Here is a 21180-nt window from a genome sequence, read left to right as displayed (position 1 = left end):
ATGGCAGGAGGAGCTTTTGTGTCAGAAGGAGGAAGTGGGGGAAGAGATTATGAAGGAGGAGTCACAGTTTTCGTTGTCATAACATGTATGGTTGCGGCCATGGGAGGTCTCCTCTTTGGTTATGACCTTGGAATCTCAGGAGGTGTGACATCAATGGATGAGTTTCTTAGCAAGTTCTTCCCACAGTTAGAGAGGCAGAGGCAAAAGGTGAAGAACGAGACGGCATACTGCAAATTTGATGACCAAAAGCTCCAATTGTTTACTTCTTCTCTCTACTTAGCAGCTTTAGTAGCTTCCTTTGTGGCTTCGGTTGTTACTAGGAAATATGGACGAAAGGTTTCCATGTTTACCGGTGGACTCGCTTTCCTCACCGGTGCACTAATCAATGCATTTGCCATTAATGTCACAATGCTCATCATCGGTAGACTTTTGCTCGGTGTAGGTGTTGGATTTGCTAATCAGGTTAGATTTGCTGTACATATTATTCTTTGTGTGGGTTTTGTATATCATCTAAATATGTGATATGCCTCACATGCAACATTATAGACCAAATCTCCGGAAGTTTATGACCACTAAAATAAAACATGTATGTATATTTGTCTAGGCTGATTCTCGATAATATATTTTTTTCTTTTCAGTCTACTCCGGTTTACCTCTCGGAAATGGCTCCAGCAAAGATAAGAGGAGCGCTAAACATTTGTTTCCAGGTGGCGATTACGTCTGGAATCTTGGTGGCAAATCTGATTAACTATGGAACATCTAATATGGCTAAACATGGGTGGAGGGTTTCTTTAGGTTTAGCAGCTGTTCCAGCAATTCTTATGGTGATCGGATCATTCTTTTTGCCCGATACACCAAACTCAATGCTTGAGAGAGGCAAATACGAGGAAGCAAAACAAATGTTGAAGAAAGTACGAGGAACGGATAACGTTGACCATGAGTTTCAAGATATACGCGATGCATGTGAAGCTGCTAAAAAGGTAGAACATCCATGGAAAAACATCATGCAGAGCAAATACAGACCAGCTTTAGTCTTCTGCTCGGCCATTCCCTTTTTCCAGCAGATTACTGGAATTAATGTCATTATGTTCTACGCTCCTGTTCTCTTCAAGACTCTTGGTTTTGGTGATGACGCTGCTCTCATGTCGGCTGTAATAACCGGTGTAGTCAACGTGCTCGCCACCTTTGTCTCCCTATACTCGGTTGATAGATTTGGAAGAAGGTTTCTTTTCCTTGAAGGTGGTATTCAAATGTTCATTTGTCAGGTACAAATCAGTTTTACATAACCTTCAATTATTTATTTCTTTATTTTTGTTTGCATTAGCTTTTCCACTCTAATTATTAAAACTCCGTTTGCATGCACAACAATCATAATTATAGCTGATGTATTTTAAGAAAAACAATGAAAAATTAACAACACATGTGTTTTAATTTCTTGAAAATAATATGTTTCATATTTAGATGATTAAATTACTTTTCTGTTTAAAAATCGATACAACCTGAACATGGAAACGTAAAAAGAACAATAGTTTCTTGAAAATAATATCTGATTTATTAGAGTGTATGCTTATTTTTCCTAAACAAAGTCACATAGGATTGATGCATGTTTTCTTTATCATTTCAGATTCTTGTTGGTTCATTTATCGGTTTAAAATTCGGAACCACGGGAACCGGAACATTGACACCAGCAACAGCAGATTGGATTCTTGTTTTCATATGTGTGTACGTTGCTGGATTTGCATGGTCATGGGGTCCATTGGGTTGGTTAGTACCTAGTGAGATATGTCCACTGGAAATTAGACCAGCGGGACAAGCCATCAACGTCTCAGTCAACATGTTCTTCACTTTCCTCATCGGTCAATTCTTCTTGACAATGCTTTGTCACATGAAATTTGGTCTCTTCTACTTCTTTGCAGGCATGGTTGCGATCATGACCATCTTCGTCTACTTTTTGTTTCCGGAGACCAGAGGTGTACCCATTGAAGAGATGGGAAGAGTATGGAAGCAACATTGGTTCTGGAAAAATTACATTCCAGATGATGCAGTTATTGGTGGACATGACGAAAATTAAACCAATTTGGTTTAAGTGGAATTGGTTTGGTTATATGTGCATGTTGATCAATTATGAGTTGTTTTATGGAATTGTTACGATCAAATTCTCAAGATAATTTGTTAATTACCGGATTCACTATCTTATATATATATATGATTTTTCTTTATATATTTTTTCTTGGTTCGGTCCTGCTATCTTTTTGATCCTGCTATCTGTTTTACATGTTGATCCTGCTATCTTTTTTTTTTTACATTTTAGCCACCTCTTTTGAGGCTAAATGATATGTTTCCAATGAACTGGTTTCATCCCTGGTGCTAACTCAATAGTGGGAACGTCTCTTCCCACCAGTTGTGTCCCTTTCAAAATTTCAAATATGCTTGCATACAATGCAACTATTAGTAAATCATGTAGCTTGGTCTTCATCATTTTTTACCAACACTATGGTCGCCAGTAATCTCTCAACTCCCCTCCTCTCTAACAAATACTCATCTTATAACTTAGATAATAGAAACTCCATGGTTTGTATATACGTTGGAATGTAACTTTTCTTTCTATTCTCAGAATATGCTATTTGGTCCTCAGACAATCCAGTAGTACCACTCGATGTCGTGGCAACCAATCCATCCCCAATACCACATCACTGTGTTCAGTTCATTTATTATATGGCTTCCTGGAACTCACAGTGGCTCGGCGTTTTCCAAACTCATAGGCATGAACAGAATAATTATGTGTACACTACGAGGGTGCCTTTGTTATATTTTAGCAATCGGGTCGTATATATACCAACTCATGTAGCCACAGTGGATAAAATAGATCATCATAATCAACATACACATATAAAACATATATGAAATTTATGGGTTTATAAGAGTTCATATAGGTTTAGAAATCAATTAAAAGGTTTCTAATTTATTTATAAGAGTATATAAACATTTATGAAGGCTTATAAACAAAGTATAAAAGCTTATAAACAATGTAATTTGTAAGGATTTATAAGGGTATCTAAATAATTGATAAGGGTTTATAAAAAAGATATAAAAATTTATAAAGTTAATACACAATTTACAAAGGTTTATAAAATATTTTTAAAAGTCTATATATAAACAATTTATAAGGTCTTACAAAACAATTTATAAAGTCTATAAACCATTTATAGATGGTCATAAAAACGTTATGAAAGTTTATATATAATTTATAAGGGGTATGTATACAATTTATAAGAGTTATTTAGGTTTAGAATTCAGTTAGAATAAGACTAAATCATTTAAAAGAGTTTATAACTATTTAGAAAGGCTTATAAAACAATTTATAAGTCTTTGTAAAATAGTTTATAAGGTTTTGTAAGGATATGTAAATAATTTATAAGAGGATAAAACATTCATAAAGTTTATAAAACATTTTATAAAGCTTATACACCATTTATAAAGGTTTATAAAACAAATTACAAGGGTATGTAAAATTATTTGAAAGAGTCTATACACAACTTATAAAAGCTTATAAAAAGTTATAAAGTCTATAAACTACTTATAAATTTTTATAAGAAAGTTATGAAAGTTTATAAGTAATTTTTAAACGGCATGTATACTATTTATAAGGCTTTATATAGGTTTAGAAACAAACTAGAAAGTCTCTATATTATTCATAAGAGTGTATATCCATTTATAAAGGCTTGTAAATTTGTTTATAAAGGTATTTAAAATAATTAATAAGGATATGTAAATAATAAAATGTTTATATTTGAAACATAAAAACATAAGCTAATAAGGATATACAATTGTTTATAAGTTTTTATAAATGTAAAATTGTAACAAAAGGATTTTGCAACTTTGGGCAATGAGGAAGTCTTGAGTACTAGAAACTTTATCTTGTAACTTGTATCATATTTGACACAATCAATGGTGCCTTTCTATCTGCAACATAAAAACATAAACTCAATAATTGGTATACAATAATTTTATAAGACCGTATGAAAATATAAAAGGAGTCAAGGGTATTACTACAACCACCTTTGTTTGTCACAGTTAAACAGTGGCTTCAATTGGTGACCTCATTTTAGGAAAAAATATTGGTGAAATCCTTATTCCTCAATTTTTACATCATTCATGTTGATTTTTTTTGTTAAATTACAGACACATGTATTCCACTCCATTCCTCTTATTTCTTTAAGAATGAAAAAAATTATGAAGAAAAAAGTCCTCTTCTAATATCGATGAGGAATGAATTGAACATAAATTCCTATATTTTTGTTTATTCATTTCTTCAACTGAATTTTTATTCATCATTTTTTTCATTTTTCTATTCAATTAAATGGTCATCAATTATTTGCAACATGAAAATGGAAATTAGTAAATGTGGTAAAGTAAATAATAAGGCTTTATAAATAAAATGTGATAAAATATTTTACCTCAAAAATTGTTTGCTCGTAAAGGAGGTTACTTCGCGATCATTCCTAATGAAATCTGGAAAAACTTTTTTTGTAACAAAGATAAATTTTGATGGTGAAGCTTATCTGAGCCTTTATAGTGACATCTAATGCAAAACCTTCTAGAACTACCCCAATCAACTCTTTGTAGGAGATATCTTCAGGAATAACACTAATCGAACATCTTTTTTCTTCATCACCATTGAAATCCCAGTGAATTATATTCATTAATTTCCATTCACCACAAATAGAACATATTTCAGGCATTATTACATCGATCAGAGAAGATAAACAATATATATTCAAACATCAAAACATATAGAAACAATGTCTTTCTATAATATGAAATTTATAAGGGTTTATAAATATCAGAGAGCATAATTTCAACATTGAAACTTATTCAACATCGCATAAACAGATCATATTTGAAAAAATCCAACCAAAATTTAATTAAACATATCGTTTTCAGAAAATAAAAAGTAGAAGACAAAAAATCACCTCCTTCGAGGCTTCCTTCCTAAACTATCTCGACACTTTCGTCAATAATCTTCCTTTGTTCGCCCGCGTCTGGATCTCGCCAAGTTTGCCAGAGATCACGATCTTTGCTGGCGATTTCACTTATTTCATATTAATATGTCCTGACTTACGTCTATTACTACGTATGCCTATGATATCGGTTAAGTTAACAAACATATTTTGGCATCACTAATTAATCACACACAGTGAGCTGGGCATACGACCATTGTACAGTTGGCTTAGGATAATTTAATTTAAATGTAACGATCCATTCTTTTATGATTATGACCAATCTCGAGAATTTTAAAACCATATCTGACTAGATTTTAGTAGTTAAGAGGAATGTTTATCTTTATTGTTTATCTTTAAAACTGATGTAACAAGAATATTCAAAGCATGTATTTAGTTACAACAATAATATATATTCTATTAAAATAGAATTTATGACTTATTTCATATGTGATTGTTTTTTTAAAAATGGATTATACATTATAAATTTTACTAAATGCATTTTATTAAATTTCATAATATATAGAATCTTTGAACAACTTTATTCATTATATCTTTTGATATCCTTTCATTTCATATATATATATATATATATATATATACATATAAATTTTAGAATTCTAAAAAATCTGTTTAAAATATTTTAACAAGATCTTAATATTCAATAATAAATATTTTCACTAATTTTTTAATTAATTTCTAAATATATTATACATTAATATATTCAGTTACGTTTATCAAATGAAAAATAAAATTATGTCTTATTTATATAATCTTACTCAATCATACTAAAAATATTATTATATTAAGCTAAATTTGTTAAAATTATATAAAATTGATAAATTTATATTTTTCATAAGTATAAAATATTTATGTTCAAAAATATAATATGTTGGTAGGGTTAACATTAACAACTATATAATCCATGTATAAAATTCTAGCAGGTATTTCATTAAAGATAATAATATAAAATAATTGTAACTACTTTAATCATGATATATTTTCATTATAAATATATATTCAAAATTATAAAATAATCTGTTGTACATAATTTTAAAATATCTTAATTTTCAAAAACTTTATGTAATTCACTAATTTGTAATTAGCAATGAACTATTATCAGGAATATATATATTCAGTTATCATTTATAAATGACAAATATATATCTTACTTTTATATATTTTACAATCATAATCAATAATGTTACAATACAATTATTATATTAAACTAAAATGATTAAATTATATTCAATTGATAAATTTATAAGTTTTTTTCATAATATAAAAAATTATGTTAAAAATATAATATGATAACAGAACGACTTAACATTAGCAAACTATATATTACATTTCTAAAAATTAACATATCTTAGACTTTTGTATATACAATAATATATCGTCTAAAATATATAAACATAAAAAAATACTACTAAAAGAAAATCGAGCTTTGAAGGATAGGTCAGAATTAAATACAAAATAATCTTTAAATATGTTATTTTATTCGTGTATTAATTTTTTTATAACTAAGTGCAAAAACGACAAATATATGTAACGGTTTTAAACAATTGATTAACTACAACATGTAAACTATAAAATATTGTAATTGAAATAGTTATATTAAATTTTAAATATACTATCAACGTTAAAAATTATACCATTAATAATAAATAACAATATCTATGTATATAAAATTGAAAACAAACATACACGCAAGTTAAAAAGTATATAATTAATGATCTAAAACAATATCTATGTATATAAAACTGAAAACTAACACCCGTGCGGTTGTGCGGATCGATTTCTAATTTTGGTTTATAGTATCATCTAAGAAATGTAAAAGACTATACAGAAGCATCGTAAAAGACTATACAGAAGCATCGTAAATGAATTTGGTTTATAGTATCATATAAGAAATGTATATATTAAGTTAATGAATCAGGTAATTAACAAATTGTCTAGACAGTATTGACATGAAAACAATTCCTAATTGATCAACACATATGACCGAACCAATTCTACTTAAACAAAATAGATTTAGTTTAATTAAAATCTTACTTTCTCGTTTTCTAATATTTAATTACTTAGAAAGACTATAAAGAAGAATCATATATATTAGATAATGTATCAGGTAATTAACAAATTATCTAGACAGTTATAAAGTGAAAATAACTCATAATTGATCAACATGCATATATAACCAAACTAATTCCACTTAAACCAAATTAATTTAGTTTTCATCATGACCGCCAATAACTGCATCATCTGGAATGTAATTTTTCCAGAACCAATGTTGCTTCCAAACTTTTCCCATCTCTTCAATGGGAACACCTCTGGTCTCCGGAAACAAAAAGTAGACGAAGATGGTCATGATCGCAACCATGCCTGCAAAGAAGTAGAAGAGACCAAACTTCATGTGACAAAGCATTGTCAAGAAGAATTGACCGATGAGGAAAGTGAAGAACATGTTGACTGAGACGTTGATGGCTTGTCCGGCTGGTCTAATTTCCAGCGGACATATCTCACTGGGTACTAACCAACCCAATGGACCCCATGACCATGCAAATCCAGCAACGTACACACATATGAAAACAAGAATCCAGTCTGCTGTTGCTGGTGTCAAGGTTCCGGTTCCTGTGGTTCCGAATTTTAAACCGATAAATGAACCGACAAGAATCTGAAAAGATAAACAAAATGCATCAATCATATGTGACTTTGTTTAGGAAAAAGAGGCATTACACCCTAATAAATCAGATAATATTTTCAAGAAACTATTGTTCTTTTTACGTTTCCATGTTCATGTTGTACTGAATTTTAAACATAAAAGTAATTTGATCATCTAAATATATGTAACATTGTATTTTCAAGAAATTATTTTGGACCATAAAAAACATGTGTTTTTAGTTTTTCATTGTTTTTCTGAAAATACACCGGCTATAAATATAATTGCTCTGCATGCATGCAAACAGATGTTGTAATGACTACAGAAGAAAAGCTAATGTAAACAAATATAAAGAAAGAAATAATTGAAGGCTATGTAAAACTGATTTGTACCTGACAAATGAACATTTGAATGCCACCTTCAAGGAAAAGAAACCTTCTTCCAAATCTATCAACCGAGTATAGGGAGACAAAGGTGGCGAGCACGTTGACTACACCGGTTATTACAGCCGACATAAGAGCAGCATCATCTCCAAAACCAAGAGTTTTGAAGAGAACAGGAGCGTAGAACATAATGACATTAATTCCAGTAATCTGCTGGAAAAAGGGAATGGCCGAGCAGAAGACTAAAGCTGGTCTGTATTTGCTCTGCATGATGTTTTTCCATGGATGTTCTACCTTTTTAGCAGCTTCACATGCATCGCGTATATCTTGAAACTCATGGTCAACGTTATCCGTTCCTCGTACTTTCTTCAACATTTGTTTTGCTTCCTCGTATTTGCCTCTCTCAAGCATTGAGTTTGGTGTATCGGGCAAAAAGAATGATCCGATCACCATAAGAATTGCTGGAACAGCTGCTAAACCTAAAGAAACCCTCCACCCATGTTTAGCCATATTAGATGTTCCATAGTTAATCAGATTTGCCACCAAGATTCCAGACGTAATAGCCACCTGGAAACAAATGTTTAGTGCTCCTCTTATCTTTGCTGGAGCCATTTCCGAGAGGTAAACCGGAGTAGACTGAAAAGAAAAAAATATTTTCGAGAATCAGCTTAGACAAATATACATACATGTTTTATTTTTGTGGTCACAAACTTCCGTAGCTTTGGTCTATAATGTTGCATGTGAGGCATATCACATATTTAGATGATATACAAAACCCACACAAAGAATAATATGTACAACAAATAACTAACCTGATTAGCAAATCCAACACCTACACCGAGCAAAAGTCTACCGATGATGAGCATTGTGACATTAATGGCAAATGCATTGATTAGTGCACCGGTGAGGAAAGCGAGTCCACCGGTAAACATGGAAACCTTTCGTCCATATTTCCTAGTAACAACCGAAGCCACAAAGGAAGCTACTAAAGCTGCTAAGTAGAGAGAAGAAGTAAACAATTGGAGCTTTTGGTCATCAAATTTGCAGTATGCCGTCTCGTTCTTCACCTTTTGCCTCTGCCTCTCTAACTGTGGGAAGAACTTGCTAAGAAACTCATCCATTGATGTCACACCTCCTGAGATTCCAAGGTCATAACCAAAGAGGAGACCTCCCATGGCCGCAACCATACATGTTATGACAACGAAAACTGTGACTCCTCCTTCATAATCTCTTCCACCACTTCCTCCTTCTGACACGAAAGCTCCTCCTGCCATTTTTGTTTTTGCTTTTGTGCTTAGAAGGAAGGAAGGGATGTTGTGGCTTAATTTGAAATGGGATTCACTTTGTGATCGTTTAAATAGATAATGTAAAGACACTATAATTAGGGGTTGGATTACATGAATTGTGTAATAAAATTGATCTTATCTTTGTTTGGCTTAAGATTAGAAGAAGTAGCTTGTTAGTAACAAGAGTTGGTTAATTTTTTTTGAAACTTGGTGTAATAAATTTGATCTTATCTATGTTTGGCTTAAGATTAGAAGAAGTGCTCACATCTTTACATGTTTTTTTTTGGTTGAAAATCATCTTTACATGTTTAGAATATATTGGCAGTTAAATGACAATAGTTATGTATTATACTTGTTATTATCTGTTAATATTTTCACAATTGTGTTGATTCTTTCTGTAACAACTAAATATCGAATTTTCGTAAACTTTCTTAAAGCTGATAAATTTTGGAAAGTTTTAACATTAATTTAGGCTTGTTTTATGATTGTCTTAATTGACAAAAATATAATAGATGCTGAAAGTTAGGTTTAGGTAGTTTTTCAATGGCATCTCTATAATATATTTGAGAAGTCAGTTTCCTATGTGTCACGCTCTTATTAATTCTTAAGATGGTTGATTACGCGTATACTTTTAATGAATTAAAAATTTTATATTCAGATACTATTATTGAATTTTTATTAGTTTATTTCTAAAATTTTCCAGATAACATATATAATAAAAAGAAAATATTTATAAATTTTAAAATTTTCAAACGAAAATATTTGTTTATTTAATATGATTTCATTAAAAAGGAAATTTCACAAAATATAAATATTCCATTTAAACTATTTTTAAATAATAAAATATATAATTTTGAAGTAATAAAATATTTATTTATATCTATATTTTACTATATGAAATATATATTTGTATATAATGTGATTTCACTAAACAAAATTCACACAGATAATCTTGATATTAAAAAAGAAATATTTTTTCTCAGCATATTTCATTACTTCTTAAAAGAAACAAGTACAACTGTTTTTGGGCTCAACAGCTAAAAAAGAAAAATATATATTTCAAAGTAATATAAGTACTTTTTAAATATCTTTCTATTTTTTAGATGATTACATAAATAATTAAGTAACAAAAATTGATATATTTTTAGTTGACTAAAAATAGTTTATAATTAGTATTATTGAAATGCTTGATATATTTTTATATATTTAGTTGACTATAATATCTTTCAATTAGAGAAAAATATATAAATTATATTTTACTTATATAATATGATTTCAAAAATACAATCACAAAAAACTGCTTATTTTTAAAAGATATTAAAAATAAAGTAAAATTAACAATAAACATATTTTGATCAAATAATTACAAAATATTTTAAAATAACATAACACCATATACTTTAACGAGGTAGATATATTATATTTTACTATTATTAAAATCTTAATATTAAATTTTCTTTGAGTTAAATTTTCTTTTAAATTATATGTTTTTATGTTTGTGAAATTTAATATAATCATAATCAAAATACCAAAGAAAAACTGAATTCTAATTTTTAGAGTTATTTAAAATAAATTTCAGTTTACCATTTAATAAATCTAAGGTATAAAATATTTTATTATTGTAAATATATGAATGTATGTATGAGCTTCCAAAAATGTATTAGTTACTTATATATGTAACTTCTTATTGATCATTAGGGATGACAATTGGGCTCTCCCGTCCCGTTCTGTTCCGAACCGCTGCGGGTTCGGCTTCTGGCGGTACACGGCGGGTCTGTTCCGCGCGGAATGCGGTCCTCAAACTAGCTACCCAATCCCGTACCGCGAAATATGCAGGCCTTCGCGGGCCATTCCGCGGGACATCGAATATTACATTGCTTGTTTCTACATGCACAAACAAACATAGACAAGAATTGAGTTTCACCTTGCACATGATCGAGCATACTCTTACAAGATCAATACATTAAGCTTATACAAAACAAATGTTTATTATCATTTATGATGGCTTGATGAAGCTCCACCGGTGCAGATAAGAGGCGCTTGGAAGACCGGAAGCATCATCGACCCTGAAACCACCATCAACAAAGCATCTCTCTCTCTCTCTCTCTCTCTCTCTCTCTCTCTCTCTCTCTCTCTCTCTCTCTCTCTCTCTCTCTCTCTCTCTCTCTCTCTCTCTCTCTCTCTCTCTTCTCTCTCTCTCTCTCTCTCTCTCTCTCTCTCTCTCTCTCTCTCTCTCTCTCTCTCAGGTGAAAGCAAAAATGGAGACTTAGGATTGCGGGTCTTCAAAATCCTGCGGTTTAACCCATCCCGCTTTCGCCCGTCACACTTTGAGCCCATCCCGCTTTGAACCCGTCCTGCTTTGAGCCCGTCCTACGAGACCCGAAAATTTGCGGACTTATCAAATGGAGGCCTAATCCCCTCCCCCCCCCCCGCAACAAACCTTTACGGGCCATGCCTGCGGTCCAGGTCCTTGATTGCCATCGCTTTATTTTCTAATATTTGATTTTTTAAATCAACATTTAATTTGATAAATATTATGAATATACATGCACATTTAAACAATAAATAAATTAATTTGATGTAACTCAATATACTCACAACATGAGTGATTCGACTAATCCAAATTATATCTAAAATCATACATTTAACTACAATAGGAATATATAATTTTATAATAGTAATTTATTTTATAAATGTAAATTATAGGTTGACTCAAAACATATTAACAAATGAAAATAAAAAATTAACCAACTTTTACAATTTAGTTCTTTTGTAAAGTTATATATATACGAATGAGACTATAGAATATTATCATTATATTAATTATGTAATTCGGAATCGAACACTTAAGTTTATCTTTAATTCATTCTGAGCACAATATATCTTAATTTATACATAATCTTCCTCAAATATATATATATATATATATATATATATATATATATATATATATATATATATATATATATCTAAGACAACAACAAACGTAAATGCAAATAAGAAAATTAGTTATAATATATTTAAAATAAAAAATATTAGTTGAATTTAGAGAAATAGATGCAATCCAATATACTCAAATGATAGTTAAATCGACGGTAAAAACAATAAAACTGATTAAATATAACATATTTAAATCATATATCTAATTAAAATAATATAATATTATTTGTATAAATTATTCATACAAATTATAAATTAATTTAAAATTGAAATTAAATAATAATCAGTTTTATAGTATATTTAATTTATCCATATTTATATATGTGCATGAACAGAAGAAAATCACTTAGTTAGAATATAATTAAAAGGTAATTTAAGGATAAGTTTATATTTGTACTTCCTTTAGTAGTATATAGAAATAGAAGACTTATGTATTGTTCGTTGTATCTCTTGTTTTTCCTCAAAACTATGGATAATTTTATCTAATCTATTAAAACTGAACTACAAATAGTAATTATCCTTAAGTTTTCCACAAAATTACATCATGATGCCATTGGAATGAAAACACAGTCGTTTAGTGCATTCCCTACCGATTCTCATCGTCTGTCACTTTGTCAGCCCAAAAATTCACAGGTTTAGTTAGTAATAGTTTATATTGTTTGGCCTTTATTTTACGTAGATGGCCCATATTACAATCTTTATTTATATTATTCACAAACCTTAACCTAATTTGTTATTTACAGAATGTGTCACTAGATTTAAAATTGACACTACACAAATTAATTCACAAAATACATTTATTATCTATATTATTAAAACTAAAGTACAAATTGAGTTTGTTTGAAAACATGAATAACAGTTTAAAAAATATTTGTTTAGAAATTTGGATAGCAGTATAAAAAGAAATATAATGTTATTTGGAAACAAATATAGCAATATATTAAGAAAAAATGAATTTATGTTATTAAGAAAAATTGAAAATTTATTATATTATAAGAAAGAGAAACAATGTACTTGGGTCAACTTTAAAATATATGAAATTAGCTAATCTAATTATCTAAAAAATCATTGGTCTAGAATAATCATAAAAAAATTAAACTTTATATATATATTTCAAATCAAAAGAATAATTTAAAGTTGATTTATATCAAAAACTGATTCAACATATACATATATTCAAAATTTTACTTTTACTAAAATATTTTCCAATAACCATTATTGAAAAATGTTTTCAATATGTATAAGAAAATACAATAAAAGTCAAATTTCATATACCAACTTAAATTATGTTTTTTTATTTGACACTAAATTTTAAAAATATAATAATTGTGATTATTTATATGATAGTACGTACATTATTGGAAAATATTTTCAATATGTATAAAAAAAATACAATAAAGAGTCAAATTTCATATATCAACTTAAATTATGATTTTTTTTTGACACTAAATTTTTAAAATATAATATTTGTGATTATTTATATGATAGTACGTATAAAATACTATTAATTATATGTTTACTCTGTTTTTGGGTACCTATTCGGGTTCAGTTCGGGTCTGTTTGGATTTCTGGTTTCCGGGTTCAAAGATTTCAGTCTTATTCGGATATTTCTAAATTTTGGTTTGGATTCGATTTGGATCTTTGTGGTTCATCCGTGTTCGGATAAATTGTTTTTAAAATTCATTATATTCTTTAAATATAAACAAAATAATATATTACATATAAATTTGAATAACATATATTAAAATACCTAAACTTAACATATAAATTAGTTTGATTTAAATACTTGAATAGAGAATCCATAATTTTTAAATATTTTTAGTATTTTGAGTATACTTAAACGATTTTAGATATTTACATATGACTATTTATATATATTATCAATTATTTAAACCAACTTAAAAGTACCATATATATTTTGGATGTTTTTAAATACATTAAATCTAAATATATATATATATATATATATATATATATAAGTAAATAAATCTATTTCGAATACATTCGGGTATCCGAAATACTTCAATTCGGATCGGATCAGTTTCAGTTCTTTAAATACCAAAATTTTGAATAATTTGCATAATTAATCAATTTTGATTCGGGTTTGGTACTTCTTTTTGGATCGGGTTTGGATTCAAACTTTTTGTCCAACTAATATATTGACATGAAAAAAAAAAATAACAAAATATCTTATAAAAAATACATCCGCACGGGCGTGCGGGTCAAAATCTAGTAACAATTAAAATGAAGTATGCCATACCTATTATTCGAAATGTTATTTTTTATCCGTATATCAACTAACGTTAACATTATCAAATACTGAATCGTGTCTGCTTTTTCTGTATTACTACCGTTTGCCATTTTCGTATGTTGAGTGACTTTGTGCCTTTCAAGTACTCTGAAATGTTTATGTTTATATTTAGTTCTATAAATCAACAAATATCACCGCCATACAATATGTTGACACAAAAAAAAAATCACCGCCATACCACCAGTAAGCTATGAAATTAATGGTTTAGGCAGAGCCGGACTTGGACAGATGATCTTGAAACATTTGAATGGGACCCTCATTTTACAAAACTTTTTTTTACAATATTTTTTTATATAATTCAAATTTAAGGTAAATAAAAAGGAAAAAAATATTTTTATTATGCATAAATTTTATTGAAAACAATAGATTTTGGGCTATTATGATTTAAAAATGAATAAACTTACAATAAAGATTTGTTAAGAAAAACTTACAATAAAGAAAATATATTATTTATATATTTATAGAAACTAATAGTTCTATCTTTAAATATAATTTATAATTCAAACAATTTGTTTTCAAAAAATTTAAAACATATTATCAATTTTATGTTAAAAAAAACATTTTTTTAATTTTCAAATAGAGCTCCCAAAATTTCAGGACCGGCTCTAGATTTAGAGCCTATGTTGTGAGTTTACATTTTAGGATTCATAATTTACGGTTGGAGTTTATAGTTTACTTTTGAGGGTTATGGTATATTGGTAAGAGTTTAAGATTTAAAGTTTACTAGATTTTGACCCGCGCGCCCGCGCGGGTGTATTTTTAAAAATATGTTGGTATTTATTTTCATGTCAATATCAGAGGTAGGCAAAAAAAATCTGAATCCGAAGAGCCGAATTGAAATCGATCCGAGCAAGTAGTACCAAACCCAAACCAACATTGATTAAATATCCGAATTATTCAAAATTTTGGTATTTAGAGGACCAAAACCGAATCCAATCCAAACCGAAGTATTACGGGTACCCGAATGTATCTGAAATATATTTATATCCATAATACGATATTTTTAAGTTGGTTTAAGTACTTGAAAATATATACAAATAGTCAAAAGTAAATATCTAAAATAATTAAAGTATACTTAAAATACCAAAATACTTGAAAAATTATTGATTCTCGATCCAAATATTTAAAACAAATAAATTTATATGTTAAGTTTAGGTATTCTAACATTTTTTTATTAGATTTTATATGTAATATATTATTTTGTTTGTAGATTTTTGAGAAAATCAAAGTATTTAATGAACTTAAAAAGAAATTAAATGGGTTATCCGAACCCGGACTGAACCTCAAAGATCAAAATCGAACTCGGACCAAAATTTAGAAATATTCGAATGAGACTTGAATTTTTGACCTCAGAAACCCAAAACTCAAATTGATCTGAATCGAACCTGAATTGGTACCCGAACAACCATCCTCAGCCACTATTATACATCATATATGTGCCATCATATAGTTAATCGTATTTTATATGTATCGTCATATACGTAATCATATAATTAATAGTATTTTATACGTAGCATCATATAAATAATCATATATATTATATTTTAAAAATTTAATGTGAAAAATAAAAGCCAGAATTTAAGTTGGTATATGAAATTGGGCTTTGTATTGTATTTCAATTTTTCTTAGTAACATAAGCTAATTACTATTCTTTTTAATATACTGCTATCGAGTTTTTTAAACAAACTTCTTTTGGAAAATGTTATCCACATTTCCAAATAAAACTATTTTTAAAAAACAACTATCAATATTTCCAAGCAAACCTTTCTTTTTAAACTGTTATCCATGTTTCCAAATAAAACTCTTTTTTAACTTGTTATCCATGTTTTCAAACAAACTTTTTTAAAAAAAAATTGTTATCCATGTTTCCAATCAAACTTATTTTTAATTCTACTATACATGTTTTCAAACAAATCTAATTTGTACTTAGTTTTAAGAATATAGGTAAAATATACATAGATTCCCACACAGTTTTAAAAACTGGTTGAACCGGTTGGACCGGTCCCACCATTGATTCAACTATAATTCCGAGTGGATGTCCGATCCGATTTTTCAAAACATTGTAAATATATTATGTTGAGTTAAATATATTATTAATATATTATGATGTTCTGGGACAAAATTAAAATAAATTAAATAGGTGATCAACTTACAAATATTTAAATTGATATATAGTTAAATGTATTATTAATATATTATGCTCTTTTGTAACTTTAAAATATTTAATAGTTGATATTATTTCTTTTATATATTTTTAATTGATAAGGCTGTTTAAAAATTATAAAGAATTATGGTTAGTCAAAAGCAATTCACGTTTACCATATTCAAAGTCCTTTTTTTTGCTGAAAAAATCATTTCTTATATGGTTAGAGAATATTTAGGTAAATATATAATTAATGATAATTTTAATTGGATAGTTATTATTAAAGAGAATGGCACAAGTTGGTAAATAGTAGAAGAATTAAGGGTTATTTCTCATTTGTACTTCACTTTTAATAGGATAGATGATTTTAGATCACCTGTCATTTGATAATAATCTGGCTAATAAAGTATATATTCTATTAATTTTGAATCATGACTTATTGATGTATGTTGTGTCTAATTAACTGTTTGATTTTTTTTGCCATTAAACATATATATAAATGTAAAATAATTGTATAACTGTAATTAGTTTTATTAATCCTCCACTTTAATCCCAAAAATATTTGGAACCCATTTCACTCAAAAATATACATGCCCTTTGAATACGGATTAGAAATCTAGTATTTACTTAAAATGGTATGTTCTAACCACTACGTATTATATCAGTCGGATATATAAGTGCATAGTTATCTCTTTTGAGTTTATGGTTAGGGATTATTTTTGGGGGTTTAGGATTCATGGTTTAGTGTTTGAGTTCATAATTTATGAATAATTTCATGGTCTAGTGTTTATTTATTATTGTGTTAGTGTACGGTCTAGAGCTTAAGGTTAAGGTTTATTTTTTATGGAATTCTGTTTATAGTATACTTTTCGGCCGTGGCAGATCTACCTTATGCAAGGAGATGGCAAGTGCCACAAATTTTTTTTAAAAATTGTTTAATATGTCTATATTTGGTTATTTTTTATTAGTAAAAAAGTCATTTGCTAGTTATGTTTTTGAGATTATGGAGGATTTGCACCCACAAAACCAACTGCTTTTAGGGTTATGATTTATGGTTTCATTTTTAGTATTTAGATTCTAGGAATCCTAAACCTTAAACATATAATCATATAATCATGTTATATTTGGATAATTTTTTAATACAAATACATAAACACACGACTGATAATATTTTTCGTAACCGATAATACGAGACACAACTGGATGACATTGTCTAAGAGCGTTGGATTTATTCCTAGATATTTGGAAATTTATCACCCACACTAATTTTTTATATTATCACACTAAATTCTTCTTGGCTCACTCTTTCCTCAATGAACTTAACAAATGAAAAGATCTAAATTTTGTTGATTTGTTGAAGACTCATGTTAATTAAATTATGGTAATTATATGTAAAATGAAAAACATTTACACATAACTATTGAAATTTCATGTATGTTTATACGTGTATGTTGATTATAATGAATAGGTAAGTAACAAATTGTTAGTTTAACATAATGATTCCATGAAAACAACTCATAATTGATCAACATACATATACAACGTCCAAACCAATTCAACTTAAACCGAATTGGTTTAGTTTTCGTCATGTCCACCAGCAACTGCATCATCTGGAATGTAATTTTTCCAGAACCAATGTTGCTTCCAAACCCGTCCCATCTCTTCAATGGGAACACCTCTGGTCTCCGGAAACAAAAAGTAGATGAAGATGGTCATGATCGCAACCATGCCTCCAAAGAAGTAGAAGAGACCAAACTTCATGTGACAAAGCATTGTCAAGAAGAATTGACCGATGAGAAAAGTGAAGAACATGTTGACTGAGACGTTGATGGCTTGTCCCGCTGGTCTGATTTCCAATGGACATATCTCACTGGGTACTAACCAACCCAATGGACCCCATGACCATGCAAATCCAGCAACATACACACATATGAAAACAAGAATCCAGTCTGCTGTTGCTGGTGTCAAGGTTCCGGTTCCCGTGGTGCCGAATTTTAAACCGATAAATGAACCAACAAGAATCTGAGAAGATAAACAAAGCATGCATCAATCACATGTGACTTTGTTTAGGAAAAAGAAGCACACACCCTAATAAATCAGATATTATTTTCAACTATTGTTCTTCTTACATTTCCATGTTCAGGTTGTACTGATTTTTAAACATAAAAGTAATTTAATCATTTAAATATGAAAACATATTATTTTCAATAAATTAAAATACATGTGTTGTTAATTTTTCATTGTTTTTCTTAAAATATATCAGCTATAATTATGATTGTGGTGCATGCAAACGGATGTAATAATTAGAGTGGAAAAGCTAATACAAACAAAAATAAATAAAGAAATAATTGAAGGTTATGTAAAACTGATTTGTACCTGACAAATGAACATTTGAATACCACCTTCAAGGAAAAGAAACCTTCTTCCAAATCTATCAACCGAGTACAGGGAGACAAAGGTGGCGAGCACGTTGACTACACCGGTTATTACAGCCGACATGAGAGCAGCGTCATCACCAAAACCAAGAGTCTTGAAGAGAACAGGAGCGTAGAACATAATGACATTAATTCCAGTAATCTGCTGGAAAAAGGGAATGGCCGAGCAGAAGACTAAAGCTGGTCTGTATTTGCTCTGCATGATGTTTTTCCATGGATGTTCTACCTTTTTAGCAGCTTCACATGCATCGCGTATATCTTGAAACTCATGGTCAACGTTATCCGTTCCTCGTACTTTCTTCAACATTTGTTTTGCTTCCTCGTATTTGCCTCTCTCAAGCATTGAGTTTGGTGTATCGGGCAAAAAGAATGATCCGATCACCATAAGAATTGCTGGAACAGCTGCTAAACCTAAAGAAACCCTCCACCCATGTTTAGCCATATTAGATGTTCCATAGTTAATCAGATTTGCCACCAAGATTCCAGACGTAATCGCCACCTGGAAACAAATGTTTAGCGCTCCTCTTATCTTTGCTGGAGCCATTTCCGAGAGGTAAACCGGAGTAGACTGAAAAGAAAAAAATATATTATCTAGAATCAGCCTAGACAAATATACATACATGTTTTATTTTAGTGGTCATAAACTTCCGGAGATTTGGTCTATAATGTTGCATGTGAGGCATATCACATATTTAGATGATATACAAAACCCACACAAAGAATAATATGTACAGCAAATCTAACCTGATTAGCAAATCCAACACCTACACCGAGCAAAAGTCTACCGATGATGAGCATTGTGACATTAATGGCAAATGCATTGATTAGTGCACCGGTGAGGAAAGCGAGTCCACCGGTAAACATGGAAACCTTTCGTCCATATTTCCTAGTAACAACCGAAGCCACAAAGGAAGCTACTAAAGCTGCTAAGTAGAGAGAAGAAGTAAACAATTGGAGCTTTTGGTCATCAAATTTGCAGTATGCCGTCTCGTTCTTCACCTTTTGCCTCTGCCTCTCTAACTGTGGGAAGAACTTGCTAAGAAACTCATCCATTGATGTCACACCTCCTGAGATTCCAAGGTCATAACCAAAGAGGAGACCTCCCATGGCCGCAACCATACATGTTATGACAACGAAAACTGTGACTCCTCCTTCATAATCTCTTCCCCCACTTCCTCCTTCTGACACAAAAGCTCCTCCTGCCATTTTTTTTTTGCTTTAGTGAGTAGAAGGAAGGAAGGAATGTTGTGGCTTAATTTGAAATGAGATTCACTTTGTGATCGTTTAAATAGATAATGTAAAGACACTATAATTAGGGGTTGGATTACGTGCATTGTGTAATAAATTTGATCTTATCTTTGTTTGGCTTAAGATTAGAAGAAGTAGCTTGTTAGTAACAAGAGTTGGTTAACTTTTTTGAAACTTGGTGTCAAAAGTTAACCAACTCTTGTTACTAACAAGCTACTTCTCCTAATCCTAAGCCAAACAAAGATAAGATAAAATTTCATTACACAAAACACGTAATATGATCTTTTAAATATATACTTATTTTATATATTTAATAAATAATTAAATATAAAATGAATATATAATTGTTTATAATTTTTATGAAATCTATTTTTGTCAAATTAACTTTTGAAATCTATTTTTGTCAAATTAACTTATCATTGGTTAACTTTTTTGGTTAACTTTTTGAAAAAAAATATAAAATTAGTTGGTTAACTTTTTTGGTTAACTTTTTTGAAACCACTAATCAGTTTGGTGGTATATATTTATTTTATATTTATTTTATATTTAATTATTTATTAATATATAAAATAAGTATATATTTTAAAAGGTCATATTACGTGTTTTGTGTAATGAAATTTTATCTTATCTTTGTTTGGCTTATGATTAGGAGAAGTAGCTTGTTAGTAACAAGAGTTGGTTAACTTTTGACACCAAGTTTCAAAAAAGTTAACCAACTATTTTATATTTTTTTTCAAAAAAGTTAACCATTATTTTATATTTTTTTCAAAAAAAT

At 29.2% G+C, this 21180-nt stretch overlaps 3 protein-coding genes across 3 annotated transcripts; 1 reads left to right on the top strand and 2 right to left on the bottom strand.

The window, feature by feature from the left end:
* Positions 1–2071, top strand: LOC130496324 (sugar transport protein 10). The gene is made up of 3 exons (XM_056988307.1): positions 1–462; positions 639–1265; positions 1625–2071. The coding sequence occupies exons 1-3, from the start codon at positions 1–3 to the stop codon at positions 2069–2071; spliced, it is 1536 nt and encodes a 511-aa protein (XP_056844287.1).
* A 5156-nt stretch (positions 2072–7227) lies between these two features.
* LOC108810721 (sugar transport protein 10) lies at positions 7228–9316 on the bottom strand. The gene is made up of 3 exons (XM_018582811.1): positions 8855–9316; positions 8052–8678; positions 7228–7674 (listed from the first exon to the last, which is right to left on the bottom strand). Exons 1-3 carry the CDS (start codon positions 9314–9316, stop codon positions 7228–7230), a joined length of 1536 nt encoding a protein of 511 aa, XP_018438313.1.
* Positions 9317–18297: 8981 nt separating this feature from the next.
* LOC108835774 (sugar transport protein 10-like) lies at positions 18298–20363 on the bottom strand. Its single transcript, XM_018608996.2, has 3 exons — positions 19902–20363; positions 19099–19725; positions 18298–18744 (listed from the first exon to the last, which is right to left on the bottom strand). The coding sequence occupies exons 1-3, from the start codon at positions 20361–20363 to the stop codon at positions 18298–18300; spliced, it is 1536 nt and encodes a 511-aa protein (XP_018464498.2).
* Positions 20364–21180: the final 817 nt, after the last annotated feature.

The sequence above is a fragment of the Raphanus sativus genome, chromosome 6 (assembly GCF_000801105.2).
Source record: "Raphanus sativus cultivar WK10039 chromosome 6, ASM80110v3, whole genome shotgun sequence".
Classification (NCBI taxonomy): domain Eukaryota; kingdom Viridiplantae; phylum Streptophyta; class Magnoliopsida; order Brassicales; family Brassicaceae; genus Raphanus; species Raphanus sativus.
This window is presented reverse-complemented; position numbering and strand designations above follow the sequence as displayed.